Consider the following 20,034-nt stretch of genomic DNA (forward strand, 5'->3'; position numbering starts at 1 on the left):
ATATAGATTCAAATTCCAATCTCGCCAGTTTCTGTTTTTTTTTTGACGTTTTTCAAGATACAGAGGAATACTTGATCAACTTGTTTCACCGTACGTTTTCCCCTACAGAGCTATACAGTAACTAATAACAAATAAACAAAAATGCTAATGCTCAGCAGAAAATCTACCCGGAGCTTTGCGTCCATCAACAAACTGGCATTAATGTCCATGCGTACATTTTCTACAGCAAAACAACAATTTGCAATCTCTCGTAAGCATAACTATGAAACTGACGCTACAATTTCTATTGATCCAATCACCGGTAAAAAGATTTTCAAGAAACCTATGACTATAAACACGGAGTTACCAGACGATCCAAGACCAAAGCAAAGATTCCAGTCAGCTTTGGCGTTTGTAGTTTTTGCTGTCGGCATGACCGCTGCATGTGCAGGAATTTTCAACTATGAAAAAACATCATCTCCTATTATGAATGCTACAATGTATTTCCTTAGACGTAGTAAAGATGCTAGAGAATTGTTAGGCCGTAAGATCACATACGATGGTATGATTCCTTGGATTCATGGGGAAGTGAACACTATGAAAGGTGTGGTTGATTGTTATACCTACATTTCAGGTGACAAGGCATCTGCCAAAATGATTTTAAAGGCAGAAAAAGATTCACAAGATAGATTTGTCATAAGGGAATGGACCTTAACCTCTGATGACGGTAGGGTCGTTGACTTATCGTCGGATGCCAGTGTCGATTTGGTCTTTTGAAGGATCACTCCATGATATACATGAATGTTTATTTTTTGTACTTGTAAATATTAAAGAATGAAACTGCTAATGCTAGGTTGCGATTTTTTGCTTGCGTGTTGTACATAATAAGGGGAAAAAATACAAATACTAGTCTAATAAAAATACAGATACGCCTAATGTCTGATAACTAGTGAAAGTAAACGTTCTAATTAGACCCGGAACAATGTAAAGTTTCATTAAGAGTATTTCTTATAATTTCAACTAATTCATAGTGTTGATGAATCTTCTTGTATTCATAGTTTGCGGTATGTGTCTAGCCACTCCTTCCTTTTTCTGTCATGTGTTTGCTCGGCTAGATTCTCTTCATCTTCCAATACTTGATAACTATCAGCAGATTTGTTTCTTCTATGCAAGTTTCCCTTTGATGGTGATGCATGTCTTGAGTATGGTGCATCATGCATATCATCAGACCCACTTTCCGCATTACTTTCAATATTTATGTCGTCTTGTTCATATGATGAATTGTCTTCCAAGTTCAGTATCAGTTTCTTTCTCGCTGGGGGTGTATCAAAAGGAGAAACATGGAAAGGCTCCGATTTGGGTAGAGACTCGGTATCCGCTGTGAAGTTCACGTTGTGATTATTTACATTTGAATTTTCTACTCCTTTTGATTTCACGGGACTTCCAGAGGCTATACTCAAACTTTTATCACTGCTTTTTTTTAACGGTGAAGTGAAATCACCGAGACTTGATGAATTGACCATAGCCCTCGGAAATATTGGAGAATCTTCCTGCAACAGTTTATACAAGTCCATACTTGAATGAGATTGGTGGTTATTAACTTTACTTGGGGTCATTGCCGGGTTCATCTTTAAGTCTTTTTCATTGAATGTACTTGAAGACTCTTCAGCATGCGTATTCCCGTCAAACACAGGAATCATCGATTCATAGTACGTCTTGAAATTGTTGTCATTTTTTGTGGCTAAAGACAACTTTGATCCAGGAGTTTCCACACCATTAGAATTTTTGTTACCACCTTCATTGTTCTTGGAGACAAGTCTAAGGCCCATGATCTTGGATGTTTTCCTGATGTTATAGTTACCATTCTTGATGACAAATTCACCATTTACTTCATCAAATCGATTCCCTTCACTCTCATAACTGCGTCTGTTACTATTAATATCTCTTCGACTCTCGGAATTTCTAGAGCCACTATCCTCGTCGTCAACAGGCGTCCTTTCTTTAGAGTAATGGCGCTGTCTTTGTTTCCTTGGAGACGCCATCATGTTGTCCAGGTCGAGATCGTTGATCTCGTCATAGTCGTCCACGTCCTTATGTAGCTCCAGATCCTTCTGATAGTGAAGTCTTTGTCTGTACCAAAAAGCCCCCGCCACGACCAAGCAGACAAAGGTGGGGACCCCAATCGCCAGCCCCACAGCCAAACCAGTAGTGCTGAACATCGTCTGACTAGTTTCTGCTCTGGTACGTGTCTGATTGCTCAAATACAAGACAAGATCCCTCCATTGGTTCACTCTAACATAAGGGGCTGTCTAAACAAGAACCTACTTTTCTTAGTTTTTTTTTTGACTTTTCAGGATTTCCTGACGCGGTCGAGACTCACGTTATGACAGGCACTTTGTTCCCTTCCATTTTTTGTTCTTTTTAAAAGTTGTTTCAACTCGTATTTACAGGCGGTTCAGTTCTATATATCAGTAATATACAAAAAGAGGTTACTCTTCTAACTTTTCTTGACGGCGGGTCCATTTGGCCCCCCTCCGCACAACCTTTAAGAGCTCTTTGGCAAAACTCGTGTAACCGAGGCGTTCGCAAAGGCTCAACAAACTTTTCAAGTGGTATTTGCTCCACACAAATCTGTTCTGCGAGCTAAGAACGAGCTTGTAGGCATCCCCAACATTACCTGTATGTGTGAGTGCGCTCAGCATTAGCCTTGCAAACTTGAAGTCAGCAACATCTTGTTGGGCGGGAGTAAGCCGTTGGAAGCTTTCACTTTTACGGAAACTTCCACGTTCTGTCCATATCTTTTGTGCAAATGCTAAACTTGCTTGATGTCTTGCTACATGCATTGCCATGTTGTAAAACCGATCATTCCGCGGTAATTTACCCATTGGTAGGTGGCTAAATGCAGATTCTATAGGGTTCACAGAAGTAGTACTAGTATTGTTTCTATCAGTTTCATTTTCAATATCGACTGCGTCTGACCCATCAGGTTCCTCAATATTGATGACTTCCCCCTGCAAACTGGAAGTGTCAAAGTATGTCAACCTATTCCACTCACTTTCAAATGTCTCTAAGAGGCCGTATCTGCCAACGATATAGAGGTATGCTTCCACTAGACTTTCACTAATGTAGGATCCCTTAACATCCAAATCAAGTATATATCTCCAAATGGCATGGGCTTCGCTTAGCATCAACTTGGTATTTGATCCGTCAAAATCAATCAATGGCAGTAAAGGTGGTGAATTGGAATGGAAGTCAAAACTTGTCAATTCCAAAACTTTTGTACGAATTGCCCTAACCCTGGAATCGACGATTCCCACCGGTGTATGAGTTTTACCACCTTTAGCGGCATCCATTATGTCACCTACCTTATAGTATGCATTGAATAACCATTTGGTAGCTCTTGGATGCGGTAATTGTATGTTTCCTGCCAATTTAGTATTAGTTTCGCATATGTTCATCCAGATACCACGAACAAATGGCAAGTCACCATCAACATATGCTAAATACATCATTATCTCCATCACTTGACTATCTACTGGGTATCCATTTTCATAATATTGAATTATATAATTCCAACCTTGCGAAACAAGCCCTCTCCTTGCTCCACAACCTTTGGCCAAAGCAAGTAAAGCTTCAGGCTCAGGCTTGATATCCTTTTCTTGCATTTCCTCATGAACAGAAATACCGTGCTCTATATTGTTATGTAAAGTATCTAGTAAAATCATTGATGTATAAGTATGGGGAGATGGCGATGTAGACAATGACAAGAACTTCATCGTATCAAATGTTTGCTTAGCCAATTCATAATTGTCCAGCCTAATATACATTTGCATGATTGATGTATAGATTATGGGAGAGTTCATCATTGGATTTTTATCTTTTGGTAACTGGTTCAATTCACTGACATATTTACGAACACTTACTACATCACCAAGTCGAGCATAGTGATTCAACAATATAGATTTAGTGGTAATATTGGCCTTGATAGGTTCGTCACGAGTAGTCACATTAGCTGTTTCCTTTTTGTCATTTTGTTCACCCAAATCGACATCCTTTAATAGCAAGTCAACTATCGTCTTTGCCTTGCCTTTTGGTAACAAATTACACAAAGCCAATAGGTCATTAAGGACACGAACATCACCCCATAAAACACCACTTGTTAAAGCTAACTCATGTAGCTTTTCAACAATTGGTATTTTATCTTTTCTAGGAATAACACTCACGAGTTTGTGGAAATCAAACCCTGTAAACGGCTCATCAACAAGTGTTTCACTAAGTGGATCACAGACACTGCTTTGCAAAATCGCATCTATAACCGGCTCCCAGCGTGCTGTTTCTCTTTGTGTTATATTAGATATTTGCTCTGTTGTTAATATCTTGGTAATCGATCCAGGTAAGGGGACATATGGCTTTGGCGATGGAAACAATGTCATTAAATCGTCGCAGTTGTTCAAATCAAGTCTTGAACTTGGTGAATCTGCCATACTGGAGTCTCCAATTTGCAATTTTTCTTCAACAGTTTGCTCTTGAGATGATATGCCTAATGCATCGAACACTTCGTCTATATCCTTTTCAGTTGCCTCATCAGAACCCTTGTGCCCTAATTCATTTGAGAGATCAACCTTCTGTTTTTCCTCTTTCTTTTTTTGTATTTCCATCTTGACCTCCTTAGTCATTTTTTCTAAAGCTAGTAACTGTTCATTTAATCTGGAGTTCACTCGATTCAGATCTTTTGTATCGATGTTCTCCTTTTTATGCCTAAGATTTGAAATTTGAGACATGCTAAATTCCCGCTTTAGTTTAGGACATACCGTTGACGAATCTCTAAAAAGGTTTCGGCAGAGATACCCTCTACTAAATGTATATCTTCTGAGCATTTTTTTTTAGCTTTTGGTCTACTCAGAAAGTGTCTGCTATAATCAATTGCAAAGGCATACGTTAAGCCTTGCAAGATTTCGTATTTTAAAAAAAAAAAGTAATACTTGAAAATTTTCACGTTCCAAAATGGGAAAAGCAAAACCTCACCTTAAAACACCATTTAAATCTCATTCTTTTATTTAAGGGAGCAACTAAAACCTCCTGGTCACTAGGATGTGCCCCTTCAATATATATTTTACTTAAACAAATCGGACTAACTGCTAGATATTTTTTGTACCAAAATAAGTATGTAAGGGTGCATTTTCTACTGAAGAACATTTAGAGAAAAAAACCTGTTTTCCTTCCTCAATAGATTTTTGGCAAAAGAAAAGTAGCAAAAACTGTCATCACAAGGTGGCATCCTTATATAGAAAGTTTGACTCCACATCAAAGCAAACCACCAGCAGCTACTTCAGTCTTAAAATCCGATCAGAAAAAAAAGTAGTAAACGTTCGTCGATCAGTTCCCGACCCCATAATTTTTTCAGGTGGACAATATTTCAGTTAGGGTATTTTCACCACTAACAAGTGCTTCCTGCTGTCAAGATTTGTTTCTTTTTGTGCCTTCTAATGGTTCCAAAATTACCACTTTGTTTGCTTTCAATATATCATCTTCACGGTTGGTTACTTTTAGAGCCACATTCGTTCCATCAGGGTTTCTTTTGGTCACATTTCCTTCCCTTTTCGTTCGTTCCATTTTTTTTTCTATTCCGTACCCGCCACGTTTATATGAAATTGGGATAGAGAAAAGAAAAACACGTATACAAAACTCACAAAACTAATTAAAAGAAGGGATAAATCTATTAGAGTTCAACAACTATAAAAGTACATATGTGTTTTCTTAATGTGTCTATCTATTTTTTCTCTACCCATACATTAGCTAATTTATCAAACCATAATGTTTTAGAACATGTGTAAAAAAGTTTTCAATGCTCTTGTCATCGTCTCCGATATACAAATGAGCCTTGGAATGGAATATCACCTGTAAATTATTCCACCCAAAATGGTAATCTCTGATGATACATGCAATTAAAGCAAAAAAAAGCCTCGTACCTCTTTCACCACCTAAACACCAGAATACAATGATTAATTCAATGCATTTGGATAATACATCTCTTGGCAAATCTAAAATTAAATCCAATCCTGTTGGAATACTTAAAATAGAATAATCATCTTTGAAGTCTTTGAAGAGTTTCGTCACGGTGTCTTTAGTTAGCATACTGTCGAAGCTGGCTTTAAACTTAAAAGTAAAAATGTAAACATGCAACCAATAAACAATTGATCTAGTTTCAAGAACAGAATAATTCTTTCGTAAAAGTGTCAATCCAATTTTGGCTAATCTGGGGAGCATAGTTTGTAGTGGTAGGGCGGGAACTTTAGGTAGTAGACTTATGTCTACATTTTTAGATGGGATTGGGCGTGCAATTGGTTGTAGAACCGTCTGTAGTGAGATGGTTTCTTCTGGTGTTAAAACAGTAGTCCCCTTTTCAAAGAGTGAAGCAACATCTAAATCATCCATTTTATCAGGAAATTCGGAATTTTCTTCAGCGTTTTCTTTGGAGAATGGCGGAATAAATAAGAAAGATTTACCAACCTTATGTGCTAATAAATTTTGGAATAGTTTGAATCTTATCGAAGGCTCAATTTCAGACACCAATATATATTTTCTGACTTCCTTGCAATTCGAATACGTTAAGTTGGGTTTTTCAGATAGATACTTTAACCTGGAATCACCTATAACACGATCGTGTTCTAACTTCACCAAGTGCTTAGAGTTTTTCAATGCTTTCTTACTTGAATATTTTACCAGCTTTTTGAATTCTTGTTCATGCTTATGTAGTTCTGAAGAATTCTTTGGAGGGATCCATGCTGGTCTGGTTACAGTGAGGTGAGCTAATTTCTCTGATGATGCAAGTGACAAATCATCTATTTTTGCAACCATTTTAGGGTCATCAGTCACTGGTTTTGGTTGTTGTCTTCGTGCTTCTAGTTCCTCCATTGCTTGGTTATGCGACGAATATTCATAAAAGGTAGAAAGTTGTCTTGCGGTTGGTGACAGCGTGTTGAAAGATTGTGTTTTATTCAATGTTGGACTCTCAAATGGTTTTGATGTTGCCGAAGACGGCTGTTCACCATTCATACTGATTGGTGTACGCGGAGGATGCCCAAACGTGGCGTCATTACCAATCTTACCAGGTAATGGGGATGGCGGGATGATCAGGTTCGATTCTGATTCATTCCAAGCCTTCTTCAGTGCTTCTGTCGATTGCAAGGCGCCAGCATTTTGGAACATTCTCAGTGAAGAGGCAGATGCAATAGGAACGTTATACATAAACATGTCCATATTTTCGTCACCTGGCATCAGGTAATCATTGTCATTGTCAAACAGTTTGTCCTTTTCTTTCTTTGTCAAAGGTTGGGCACTACGTCGACGAGGCAATTTCGTAGTGGTGCTAGCCTTTAAAGGAAATTGATGCCTTGGAGAGTGTTGGCTCAGCTGAAGAGAAGACCTGTTCTGTCTAGGAGGGGCTATGATAGGAGAGGTTACTGAAAAAGTAGGAGTAATCAATGATGGACTAGATCTGAACCTCTGAGACAAAATGGGTTTCTTATCTTGTGGTGAATGTGAATTACCTAGTTTTGGGGAATACTTTTGTTTATTAAACGACGATCTTCGGAGTGTGGAAGTGGAAAGTGAAACATCCACATGCGAGCTAGTAATGTAAGGGTGTAGCGTGGAGTTATCGTCGTCAAGGATGTCGTTGTTGTCTGAAGCATTGGATGCGCTAATTATCATATCCGAAGTGTTACCACTATATGCTGAAGATACCATACTATCATCCACGAAGGAATCGATACTCGTATCACCGGCTGTCTGTGTCGATAGATTCTTCACCATGTTCTCAGTGAGTCCACGAGGCGGGTTGTATGTCGACGGCCTTTTCTCGGCATGTATATATTCTTCCGAGGATAATTTGGAATCACGTTTCAGTTGGGGAGACGTGGTGGGAGACGTGGCTATGACAGAGATGCCAAACCCCCTAGACAAGGACGAGACTTTTCTCTTATGATTGTTTTCCACCATTTGCATGTCCTCGACGCCTTTTTCCTACTGCCTACTCTTATCCAGGTGCTTCTTGTCCTCCTTCTTTGAATTTCCGTCAAATTGACACCACTGTCAGTTTTCATGGAAAAAAAAAACATAAACGGAGAAGCCGGCAGTGCACCTAGCGTAAACTGCCTTGGGCTGAGACTTTCCTCTTTCGGAAAAGTTCACACTCTACAAGTCTGAGTTCCGGAATTCGTGTGTATATGTACCATTACAATAAGGATAATACCCATGCACGCTATAGAAGGGATATATAGAGGAGCTTTATACGTGTTCAACAATACTTTTGACGACAGTGTATTCGTCAATACCATAAACACTTCCCTCACGGCCAAAACCGGAGCATCTTACTCCGCCAAATGGTAGAGCTGCTTCACTGATAAGTCCGGTGTTAATTCCGACCATACCAAAATCAAGTCCTTCCTGTGCAATGCGGCATTCCTTCACATCATCGCTGAATACATATGCCGCAAGACCGACGTCTTCACTGTTGCGATTTGCCTGTAAAAGTAGGGATTCCATTGACCCACTGTATCTGATGAGAGAAGCAACTGGTCCGAAAATCTCGGTTTCGTAGATCTTCATTTCTGGAGTAACGTCTCCTAAAACCGTTAAGTCATAAAAGTTAGGTCCAAGATCAGGTCTCTTTTTACCACCCAGCAAGACCTGGGCACCCTTGGAGATAGCATCATCTACCAAACCTGCGACTTTATTTAAAGCACGCTCATGAATCAGAGGCCCGTGGGTGACGCTCGGATCCATACCAGGTCCCAGTCTTGTATTCCGTTTTAATTTTTCTAGTAACAATTTGACAAAATCATCATAGATGGCATCATGTAGATATACTCTATTGACACACACGCATGTCTGACCAGAACTTCTAAACTTTGCTGCAATTAATCCGTCTACAGCCTTTTCTAAGTCATTGATTTTGTTGCTTACAACAAAAGGACTGTTACCACCCAATTCCATCGACATTTTCTTTACTGTACTAGCACTTTGCTGGTAAAGGAGCTTTCCGATTTTTGTGCTTCCAGTGAAACTGATTTTTCTTAAGTGAGGCGACTCGCAATATCTTGTACCAAACTCGGGTGTTCTTTCGTATTCAACAGGGACAATATTAACCACCCCCGCTGGAACTCCAACATCCTCGCATATCTTTGCAAATGCCAAGGCTGTTAATGGGGTTTCCGCAGCGGGTTTTATTATAGTTGTACATCCAGCAGCAATTGCAGCACCTAACTTTCTGGTGATCATTGCCAAGGGAAAATTCCACGGAGTTAAAATACCAACAGCACCAACAGGGACCCTGTATGCGTAAATTCTCTTTCTAGGATCACTGGAGTAAATAATCTCACCGTTTAATCTAGGGGCTTCCTCCGAAAACCATTCCATAAAGCTAGCTCCATACTTCACTTCTCCCAATGAATCAGCCAATGGTTTTCCATTTTCCAAAGTCATGAGCTTAGCCAAATCATCGGCATTGGCTAAGATTGCATCATTCAGTTTGCGTAATAATCTGCTTCTCCACCTTGGAGTAGTTTTCTTGAATGCCTCAAAGGATGTAGCCGTATTTTCAAATGCTATGCTCAGCTGCGATTCAGAGGTAGCTGTAACGTCGGTTAATGTTGTGCCATCAAATGGATTAGTCACTCCGAACTTTGGACCATTAGCAGAAATAAATTCACCACCAATATATGGGACAGTTTTGATCAATTCTTGATTCTTTATTACAGAGAGTGTCTGTAAATTCGACTTAATCGATGAACTGTAGAATCTTCTTAACATTGTGTTTACTATGCAGGAACTCGAAGTACAATAGGAAAATATGCGTATAAAGACAATGATAAATCCAAGGTATTTATAATATTTGGCCTCGGTATCAGTAACCTGGAGAAAAAAAAAAGCCTCAGGTCCGTACATCGTAGTTGTATGCTCTACCGTGCAAGTTTTCCTTACGTTTTTTTTTTCTATCATTTAGTTATTAGGCGGATATAGAAAGTATTATACATGGAACACGATCGAATAAAAATTAGAAAACACATTCAAATATCTATAATTTTGTAGTTTAGAATGTTTTATCTGTTTGATATAGGGTGTCGATAAAACATCCTACTAATTCCTCAACAACACCTCTGGTGCCAATACTTTCAGCAACACCATATAGTTGAGCAGTATCACTCTTGATGGCATTAGGACCATCCTTCTTGACGATTTCCACACATTCTTTTACACATTTTTTGATATCTATAACCAATTCGTCAATTGCCTGAGTAGTCAATTTTGTAACAGCCAAATGCAAGGCAGCAGGTTGTTGTAAACTAGACAAGTGCCAACCATATTGTTTACTCAACTTATCGCCCAAGGCATGGACGTTAATTTTATCACTTTTGAACGCAACAACAGACAAAATAGGGTCACCAATGAGGTCTAATTCCGGAATATCTTCAATTGCTTTCCTTAGTTTGAGTGATGTTTCCAAGATATCACGCACGTTTTTTGTGTATCCATCATCACCCAGATAAACCATGGTTGCCCAAGCACCAACAGTCAAAGCACCAGGACGTGAACCAGCTAAGGTTGGAGAACCATACAAGCCTCCGACCCAATCCGATGAGATGTAGTATTGATATTTTCTAAGTTCAGGCGAACGGTACATTATAACGGACGATCCCTTTGGAGCAAATCCATACTTGTGAGTATCACAGGAAATTGATGTTACCCCTGGAAGCCTAAAATCAAATTCAAAGGGCAACCTTTTGCCCATTGCCTTTTCATAATAAGCAATGACAAAAGAACCCAAACAGCAATCGACGTGTAGTGGAATATTATATTTTAGAGCGAGTTTGGACAATTCTGGAATATTATCAATTGTACCATAGGGGAAGTTAGGCGCAGAGCCTAAGATTATTACAGTGTTGCTATTGATTAATCTCTTCATATGGTTGGTATCTACAGTGTATGTTTCAGGGTCTAAATCTGCCAAATTCAACTTCATGTTGAAATATTTAGCCGCTTTGAAAACTGCGGCATGTATAGTTTTTGGGGCAACAATTTCTGGATTAGTAATTCCTCTCTCACAAAGCGCCTTCTCTCTAGCAGCTAGACATGCTAGTAATAGAGACTCCGAGCCACCAGAAGAGGTTGTACCACAACCGCTAGGAGGAGCATTGAATAAGTTTAAAACCATTGAAACAACTTCAGACTCCATTTGACGAACTCCGGGGAAAGCATCTGGATGTAATTGATTAGAGACTGCAAACTTGTGGATTGCGTCTGTTTGTAGTTGAATCAATTCATCTCCACCGTGGTAGACGGCACCTGATACTTTACCCTCTTTCCAGGCAACGGCTTTTAAATCATCCAAGAAACTCAATTCTTGTAAAACTTTTTCTTTTGAAAAGCCAATTTCAGGAACTTTATGATGATCTACATTGTCAGCTTTTACAATCAATTCATTTTCCAGCATTCTTTTGGTGTCATTGATCTCCTTGTCTACTTTCTTCTTGATGGCTGGTAGTTTGAAAAGAAGCGATAATACAAACTTGGCGCATCTCACGTAAACAAAATGGATTGATCTGAAAAGACCATACCCATAAACGGTTCTGAACACCGGAATAAATATCCATGAGTACAGAATGTACATAAAGAGGACGTCCTTTGCCTTCTGTAAAAGCCGTGTTGTCTGCCAATATTCCGCGAGATATTCAACTACTGTATCTAGTCGAAGTTCCCTCATTGTTTTCCCTAGATTGAATGTTCCTTGTCCTTCCAAGAGGTTTCCTAATACCGAGATTATCAACAGTTGATGGCAGAAAAACAAAAAAAACGGGCCCCCAGTGAGTTTTATATTTTCTCCGGGAAAATCGGCTAACAGATTTTTAGTCAATAGAATTTGCCCCAAAATCGCGCACTCGGAATGGACGGCGTAGATAAAAAAGCAAGAAAACTCCGCAATATCTTTTCATTACTCAGCCGCTTCGTGAGAAAAAAAAAATGCACGTGACACATTAAGTTAAGCGTGGCGCATGGATGAAAAGAGAAAAATAATGTTCTTTTAATTTTTTTTCCTTCTTCTTCTTTTGGATTCCATGATTTCTGTACTCGGGACAGTATTTTTCACTGTTGCAAATAAAAAAAAAAAAAATATGTATAAATAAATTTGCAACTTTAAGAGTTAAATGCATCTAGGTAGCAACAATATCAATAATCCTCTGTTCAATGTCAATGCGATCTTATATATTGGGTAAGCCCAGCCGGTTGGGATCGTTATTACCAAAAGTTGGTTTTAGACAACAGTCGCATACCCCCCCACAAGTACCGAAATCACATTTCCAGGACCTTGATAACCATCCACTTCCGTATGCTTTCAAAATGCCACGCCAGGGGCCACAGAATATTACTTATAATTCAGCGGTAGCAAAAGAGCTCTCTATTGGAGAACTATTCACAGATAAATCGACACGAAAATCCACCTTCCGTATCCTAGCTATAGTTACATTGCTTCAAGTCGTGCTATTCTACGTATCTTCGAAATCGTTGCTAGATGAGTTGGACGACACCGACGAGAAACTGATGGAGCTATGGGGATTCTATGAACGACGGGATATATCACAAACAGTCATGGCCGTTCATATAGGCCAACTAAAACAACAGCTATTGGCTGCCGGTTTAAAACCAGTAACACCATCCCAGGCACTATTGGTATCACAGCATTTGCTCAGTTTTGCCAGAGATCAGGAAACAGGAAACCTACTGATATATGTTGACCCTAATTCGTCCATCTACAATTTGGTTCCTTTCAGTTATGAATACGATATTCAAAAGATTCCAAAACTCGACACCGTAGTTGAGAAAACATGGAACGATTATAATCAGGAGAATAAAGGATCCAGAGAGATATCAAAATAGTTAGTGGAGAGGAAAAAAAGAATAACAACTTTACACAGTTTGATACAGAGCGGAAAATCACCAAGTTTGTTTTTTTAAAGCCGCTTTTTCTTCGGTGATGTATCGCCACCGCATCCAAAAGTCCGTCTTCACATATTGAAGAAGTAGATCACCATGACGAGATTGATACAATATGGAATCTTATCGCATATCTTATCTATTCCTAGTTAAGCCCTCACCTGTATATGTTATCGATTAAACTTTTTCGTTTCTATTTAAGGGTACCGTTTCTTCAGGTTGAGAGATGGTCTTCTCCTCCAAAATACTACACCGTTATCATCATACACTTCGGATAATTGAACAAACATAAAAATGCGTTCTGAAGATAAAAAAAGTGCATCAGTTTCGGTGCACTCGGTGGACAACTTTACCCAACTAGATACTGTTATATCACCTCATGGTGAAATTGTCCATATTGCTCATGACGATGATCACCTCGATGAGGCTTTGGCCTTTGCTAGGGAGCATGGCCGTATAGATGTGTCTCCAGAAGAAGACGCTAAAGTTAGGAGAAAGCTAGATATGATTGTTATGCCGCTTTTTTGTTTTCTCTACATGAACCAATTCATGGATAAAACAGGTATCACATTTGCAGCGATCATGGGTATTCGACAAGACTACGACATGGTTGGCCAAATGTATTCCTGGACAAATTCCGGATTTTATCTTGGTTACGTTTTCGGTTCTCCATTTGCCGCAATTCTGTTGCAGAAAGTCAGACCTATCAAGTTTGTTGGTGCCACTATTATTATCTGGGGGATGATTCAGTGCCTGCATTGTGTCCCTAAAACGTATGCTGCTTTTATGTTTTTGCGTACCTTTCTTGGATTTCTTGAAGCTTTCGTTGCACCCATATTTATCATTATTTTAAACCAATATTACAGGTACGATGAGCATTTTGGAAGAACTGGTGTCTTCTACGGTTTCAATGGTGTTGGTACCATCTTTTTATCTGCTGTTTCCTATGGTTTATACACAAGGGGTGAAGTGTATTCATTAAAATCTTACAAGATCTTATTTCTTCTTATTGGATTAATGACTATCCTAAATGGGTTCCTAATCTTATGCATAATGCCCGACTCTCCTGTTGATGCGAAATGGTTATCGGAGAGAGAAAAAGAAGTTATTATTGAAAGAATTAGACATAATAATCAAGGTTATGGTAATAAAAAGTTCAAATGGGGACAAGCTAAGGAGGTTTTGATTGACCCAAGGTCATATATCTATTTTCTTCTTTCGTTATCGGTTGCAATCCCAAACGGTGGTATCGCTGGGTTTTCGACGATCATCATCAAAAGTTTTGGATTCTCCTCTGCAAAATCTTTACTTTTAAAAATGCCTACAGGCGCATTTGAGTTGGGCGCATTGGCGACGTTACCAATTTTTGCCCGGTTCATCAAATCAAGAATGATCATCGCCATATCGTATTCTGCCTTTGTTCTTATCTGGATTTGCGTCCTAGCGTTCTCCTCTAACCGAAATGCGGAACTCGTCGGTGTTTGGATTTTTGGTATTTCTCCTTGTGGTATCATTCTAATCACCTCCTGTGTTACGTCAAACACGGCCGGCTTTACTAAGAAAATGATCACTACAGCAATCATGCTTATGGGATACTCGGCGGGAAATGTCATTGGTCCACAAACGTTCCGTTCAAATGACGCACCCGCATACAATAAGGCTAAGGCCGGTGCTGTTGGTTGCTATTGTGCAACGATTCTCTTGATGTCTATTTTGACAATTTACAATATGTGGGAGAATAGAAGAAGAGACAAAATGAGGGAAGAATTAGGTGATAAGTATGTCGTTCCTGAGAATGTTGAGTTTGCTGATTTAACCGATTTCCAGAATCCTGAATTTAGGTACAGAGTCTGATGTCACTGTTATTTATTGCTTATTATTTTCTATACAATTAATTTATTTTTGTAACTTGTGCAATTTACATGGCTTTTGAATAGTTATTGATTTATGTAAGGACTTACACAGTAAATTGGCTTTTATTAGGTATCTTCGGAGATTTAGATATTTGCACGCGACGGGCCTCAGTTACCTACTTCCTGATAGGGGATTCAGGTGTAATTATGAAATTTACCAACTCGCCCATTATCTATCGAAAGCAAATTTTCGTTCTATTGTCATCACCAGAATCATCAATGGATACTTCCAATTAGTGAGAACTGGTCTTTTATGCTTCAATCTTCATGAGCTCTGTTGTTGGAATAACGCGTTCAATCTCCGCGTGCAAAAGATGCAGAAAAAAGAAGATAAAATGCTCTCAAGACTTCCCAAGGTGTCAAAACTGTGAGAAAGCCAATGTTGAATGTGTATCACTAGATTCTGCCACTGGCCGTGAGATACCAAGAAGTTATGTCGTACATCTGGAGGAGAGAATTAAGGAGCTGGAAAAAATGCTGACAAACAACAACAGTGGAGAAAGCGTGGAAACGTTGAAGTTTTCTCAGTTGAATTCACAGATTCCCAAAGGTAACAGAAATGGAAATAACCATCCAAGCCCATTAGGCGCTTCCGATTACTACCCATATAATACCAGATCCGAGAGATCAACATCTTCTAATTATCAAGGTGATGTGTTGAGCTTTTCAAAATTGATGTTTGCTGCAGTTCATTTCAATGATGACCAAAAAGAACTTAGGAGACTTTCCTCCTCAGGTGTATCAGTGAAACCTCATATAGATCCGACGTCGAATTTCACACTGTCTTTTTCCAATAAGGTTGCGATATTGCCTCCAAAGCAACAATCTCTTGATTTCATCTCATTATATTTTGCCCAATCGAACTCGCAGCTACCGATCTTCCACCGTGATGAGTTTATTAGAAACTACTTTATCCCAATATACGGAAGTGTACCTGAAGGTACCAATTTGGCGTCTTCGAGTATAAGCATTGATTGGAGTAAGTTTCCTCAAGTGGACGAACAGGATACATGGTATTATCAGTATACAAAACTGTTGGATGAAAAAACCAAGGAAAACCCAGAAATGGATCCATTTCGATTCTCTGCATCAATAGAAGTTCCAAAAAAGTTTAGTAAACCATTGTATTTTATAAATATGGTGTTTGCATTAGCAACAAGTGTATGGCATTTACAATTTCCAGATCAAATATCTGAGAACTATAAAAATGCTGCGTTACTTTACATTGAAGATGCTTACTCGGGATCAAACAGGCTAGACGCTTTACAAGCAATGCTTTGTCTAACTCTATATTCTTTAATGAGACCATGTGTACCTGGTGTTTGGTATTTATTAGGTTCATCTTTAAGGTTATGCGTTGATCTAGGGTTGCATGTCGATTCAACATCTAAGGATGCATTTACCATTGACATGAGGCGAAGATTATTTTGGTGTTGTTATTCATTGGATCGTCAAATATGCGTTTACTTGGGACGACCTTTTGGAATTCCTGAAGAGTCTATAAGAGTAACGTATCCTTCGCTGTTGGATGATCACTATATTTTGCCAGGATCTACTTATGAAGAATTATATGCGAATGTTAATTTACGTTATCCTTCGTATAAACACGTTTCGCTTGCAATGTTTGAAATCAGAACCATCCAAGCAGAGATTCAGTGCATTTTGTATGACAATAGGGATGTACCAAGAATATATCCGAATTTGCAAGCATGGCATAGCGATATAAACAAAAAGCTGGAAAAATGGAGATCAACAACTCCAAAGAATGATGGACTAATGAATTGTGACTTTAACACCGACTTTTTTGAACTAAATTATCACCATTCCAAATTAATGTTGTTTGGATTGTCTCCAAATAGGTGCATCCTAACGGACAGTGACCAAATTGAAGTAGCAGAAGCTTCCAAAGGCACTATCTTGACTTATTACAATCTATTTGTTAAGGGTGCTCTTAATTACACTTGGGCAGTCACCCAGAATGTTTTTATGGCACAAATGTCGTTTTTCTACGCAATTTTTAATTGTGACTTTGTGAGAAATTCAACTCGTCTGGGAGAAATTGAGAAATACACGTTTTACTCAAATACAATCATGAAAGGTTTAACGGAGAAGTGTAATGCAGCAGCTGAATGCTCAGAGGTTTTAACAATTATAAGCAAAGCTGTGATTCGTTTGAAATATCCTTCTGAATCGTCGGAAGAAATTTTAAGAGCTCCTGAAATGCAGAAAATTCCAACTGAAGAGCAAATCCAGACTTTACAACCTGGAGGACACATAACCGATAATATGAGGAGGTTGATTGTGAGTATACCTGAGTTGATAAATCAGGAGGATACGAATTCAGGTGATCAAAAACGAAGAAAAAAATGCCAAACACCGAGATCAGACCCAAATTTGGATGGATCTAGATCAGACGAATTTGATCTAGACAATTTTTTTGATATAGTCAAGAAAATACAATCACCAGATAGTGCGATGTTGCTGGACCAGATGAGTAACTGTTATGAGCCGGTTTCTGATATACAAAGAATTCATTCAACCGAAGGAAACAGACCATTTACCACCAACCATCTTGGGACAACCCACCCACTTTTATATCAGAGCACAGTTGATGTTAGCAGATCATCTTGCTATCCAACACCGATGCCTATCACTAGCTACCCTGACTCTGCCTCCATCAATCCAAATATAATGAATAATATATATGCGAACTCAAAACGTGAGGTAAAGGAAGGCCAAAAGGTATATCGGATGATGCTTGAAACTGGTGCAGACAGTATCTGGGATCAGTTTTTTGCTCAAACCTTCAAAATTGAAGATGAAGAATAATTAATTTTGTATTACATATTACAAGTTCTGAATAGCTATTTACAGTATATGTATATCCATGGGGAATAGCCTATAGACTATGTTTTGTCCATGTCTTTTTCACATTTGTTTTTTTCCCTGCTGACTCAGACACACCAGATGCCTCTGTTATCCCCGGGTTTCTTGCTTCCTTAACTTCGCCCCCATATGTCACTTCCTCAATTAAATCGTCAGGAACCATAGTTTCGAGCGCATAAACATTCGCCATATATCCTGCATATACGTCAGGGTCGCCATGATGAGAACGATAAACAGTATGCAAGACTGAATGTGGAATCAGCGTAGCCTCTTCAACTTTAAAGTCTTGGTTTACTGTAGATAAATCAAGCTGAGATTGGGTGGCTAATTCATCTTCCAAAATCTCTTCATTTTCTTTGGCTTCTTCGATTTCTTGGAAAACGTCTGATGTTGAAGATAGAAGGTCATCAGAAAACAGTGCTAATTTTTCTTCTTTTGTTAACTTCCTTTCCGATGAAGAGTTGGAATTAACCGGAAACGCTTTGCTAGCAAGTTCCCCCGCAGAGGTTTTTTCCTCTTGTTTAACAGGAGAAGCTTCTTCTTTAGGTTTAGGTTCATAGTTGTCAATCAAATCAAGCTCCATTTCAAGATTAACATCTTTACCTGTTTTTCTCCATATAGAGACAAAACCACCTGCGACAGTTCTAATACCAACTTTCGGGCGTACAGAATAAGCCGTTTTACCTGTTGCTCTAATTTTGGTTCTTCTTGTATCCCATTCTTTCAAACCACCCCCTGCTCCATCCAACAGTTGAACTGTCCTTTCATGCTCTAAATGTAGAGAATTCGGTGGATCCAATTTAGACAATTCTTCATTCTTAATTGCAATGAGTTCTATCGCATCTACAATCTGTGTAATACTTGGACAAAAAACTACAACAAACCCTCCAGTTTTCAAGTATGGGGTCAATTTAATCATTTCCTCATGATAGTTTGGCATATCTAGAAAAATACCAGATAAAAACGCATTTGGTTCATCAGGGTCATAGTCTAGATTCTGGAGTTTCTTCGAAATTTTCTCTATCCCAATCCAATTATGACCTTCCTCTGATTCAATCCACTTACTAGGACTTTCACAAACGTGGAACTCAACATTCTTTTCATATATACCTCTTCTGAAACCTTTCACAGTTCTCTTACCTGTTATGCTATGGTTCTTGTCACAATCAATAGTGTGCAAGACAGCACCACGCAAATTCAAATCTTTGGAATAATGTGCTAACGCATTAGCTGGATGTAAAGCTTTCGAAATAGCCATGGTCAAACTACCGTGGCCAGTACCGGCCTCTAAAAATTGTAACGGTGTGACCGTTGCGCCATCTTCTGTTGGCGGCTCCGGATAGTCAATGTGCATGTCCGTCAAGGAAACTATTGCTTGTGCATCCAAGGAGTAAATTGGAGCTGCCATTCGCTTGGAATAATTAATCCATTGTTCAAGGGTCGGACGAGAACATACATATTTAGCAAGCTGGGAACGTGTTTCAATGGTATGGACTTTTCCCATCGGAGAGGAGTTTAACAACTCCGAATGTGGAATACTACCAAAGTTCAAATTCGCCTTAGCTGACGGTGAGTCTTTTAAAGGTCTAGTTAACCATGTTTTTTTAGTTGATGATTTTTTCAGTGGTGTAATGATGGCATAATCGCCCACTTCAAACTTGTCCGAAATAAACCTCCTACTGGTATGGTTAAGTTTGAATTGAGATTTCAGCAGATCTCTATGAACCCTCAACATGTTCTTGTTACTTGAAGCCTTGAAAATATCTTTATTTAATGTAAGGTAAATTTTGTAAGCTAGTAACTAGCTGATCTAGAAAACTTCGCAACGTGAGAAAATAATCTAATTATTTTTCATCCATATAAACCCATATAAAAGTGCAACATGATTGGAGCTCTGCATCACCGCATTGTGCTTAGGGGATCATGTTCTTCCTAATCCATCTCACTAGTTTGCTTTTATTAAATGCTTACTATCTTCGGTACCTCAATTGTTACAAGCAGAGCTGGAGAGCATCACTCAATCACGTGATACTCACGCTGTATACCACAAAGAAAATCACGTGACCTAGGTGGAAAAGAGCTTGGACGACGATATGTTTTTTTTGTATAGGAGTTTAAGACATCAACTTCAATATTCGGTTTTTGGCACCAAAAGCCCGACCCCCCTTGCAAAGTAGGGTCCAAGACGTTGAATGGGGAAACTCATTGTGGTGCAGTTTGAAACGTTGCATGGTATACAGAAAACAACGTTTTATAGAATAAT

General features: G+C 38.9%; 10 protein-coding genes across 10 annotated transcripts; 4 read left to right on the plus strand and 6 right to left on the minus strand.

The window, feature by feature from the left end:
* Positions 1-141: 141 nt before the first annotated feature.
* C5L36_0B11240 (uncharacterized protein) lies at positions 142-756 on the plus strand (the record flags this gene model as incomplete). Its single annotated transcript, XM_029465507.1, has 1 exon — positions 142-756. The coding sequence occupies one exon, from the start codon at positions 142-144 to the stop codon at positions 754-756; it is 615 nt and encodes a 204-aa protein (XP_029321366.1).
* A 275-nt stretch (positions 757-1,031) lies between these two features.
* C5L36_0B11250 (uncharacterized protein) lies at positions 1,032-2,198 on the minus strand (the record flags this gene model as incomplete). Its single annotated transcript, XM_029465508.1, has 1 exon — positions 1,032-2,198. One exon carries the CDS (start codon positions 2,196-2,198, stop codon positions 1,032-1,034), a length of 1,167 nt encoding a protein of 388 aa, XP_029321367.1.
* Positions 2,199-2,468: 270 nt separating this feature from the next.
* Positions 2,469-4,856, minus strand: C5L36_0B11260 (uncharacterized protein; the record flags this gene model as incomplete). Its single annotated transcript, XM_029465509.1, has 1 exon — positions 2,469-4,856. The coding sequence occupies one exon, from the start codon at positions 4,854-4,856 to the stop codon at positions 2,469-2,471; it is 2,388 nt and encodes a 795-aa protein (XP_029321368.1).
* A 919-nt stretch (positions 4,857-5,775) lies between these two features.
* C5L36_0B11270 (uncharacterized protein) lies at positions 5,776-7,986 on the minus strand (the record flags this gene model as incomplete). The annotated part of the gene is made up of 1 exon (XM_029465510.1): positions 5,776-7,986. One exon carries the CDS (start codon positions 7,984-7,986, stop codon positions 5,776-5,778), a length of 2,211 nt encoding a protein of 736 aa, XP_029321369.1.
* Positions 7,987-8,268: 282 nt separating this feature from the next.
* Positions 8,269-9,981, minus strand: C5L36_0B11280 (uncharacterized protein; the record flags this gene model as incomplete). Its single annotated transcript, XM_029465511.1, has 1 exon — positions 8,269-9,981. One exon carries the CDS (start codon positions 9,979-9,981, stop codon positions 8,269-8,271), a length of 1,713 nt encoding a protein of 570 aa, XP_029321370.1.
* Positions 9,982-10,072: 91 nt separating this feature from the next.
* Positions 10,073-11,743, minus strand: C5L36_0B11290 (uncharacterized protein; the record flags this gene model as incomplete). The annotated part of the gene is made up of 1 exon (XM_029465512.1): positions 10,073-11,743. One exon carries the CDS (start codon positions 11,741-11,743, stop codon positions 10,073-10,075), a length of 1,671 nt encoding a protein of 556 aa, XP_029321371.1.
* Positions 11,744-12,225: 482 nt separating this feature from the next.
* C5L36_0B11300 (uncharacterized protein) lies at positions 12,226-12,915 on the plus strand (the record flags this gene model as incomplete). Its single annotated transcript, XM_029465513.1, has 1 exon — positions 12,226-12,915. The coding sequence occupies one exon, from the start codon at positions 12,226-12,228 to the stop codon at positions 12,913-12,915; it is 690 nt and encodes a 229-aa protein (XP_029321372.1).
* Positions 12,916-13,266: 351 nt separating this feature from the next.
* C5L36_0B11310 (uncharacterized protein) lies at positions 13,267-14,826 on the plus strand (the record flags this gene model as incomplete). The annotated part of the gene is made up of 1 exon (XM_029465514.1): positions 13,267-14,826. The coding sequence occupies one exon, from the start codon at positions 13,267-13,269 to the stop codon at positions 14,824-14,826; it is 1,560 nt and encodes a 519-aa protein (XP_029321373.1).
* Positions 14,827-15,152: 326 nt separating this feature from the next.
* C5L36_0B11320 (uncharacterized protein) lies at positions 15,153-17,714 on the plus strand (the record flags this gene model as incomplete). Its single annotated transcript, XM_029465515.1, has 1 exon — positions 15,153-17,714. One exon carries the CDS (start codon positions 15,153-15,155, stop codon positions 17,712-17,714), a length of 2,562 nt encoding a protein of 853 aa, XP_029321374.1.
* A 70-nt stretch (positions 17,715-17,784) lies between these two features.
* On the minus strand, positions 17,785-19,506 carry C5L36_0B11330 (uncharacterized protein; the record flags this gene model as incomplete). Its single annotated transcript, XM_029465516.1, has 1 exon — positions 17,785-19,506. One exon carries the CDS (start codon positions 19,504-19,506, stop codon positions 17,785-17,787), a length of 1,722 nt encoding a protein of 573 aa, XP_029321375.1.
* Positions 19,507-20,034: the final 528 nt, after the last annotated feature.

This window comes from Pichia kudriavzevii, chromosome 2, assembly GCF_003054445.1.
Source record: "Pichia kudriavzevii chromosome 2, complete sequence".
Lineage (NCBI taxonomy): Eukaryota > Fungi > Ascomycota > Pichiomycetes > Pichiales > Pichiaceae > Pichia > Pichia kudriavzevii.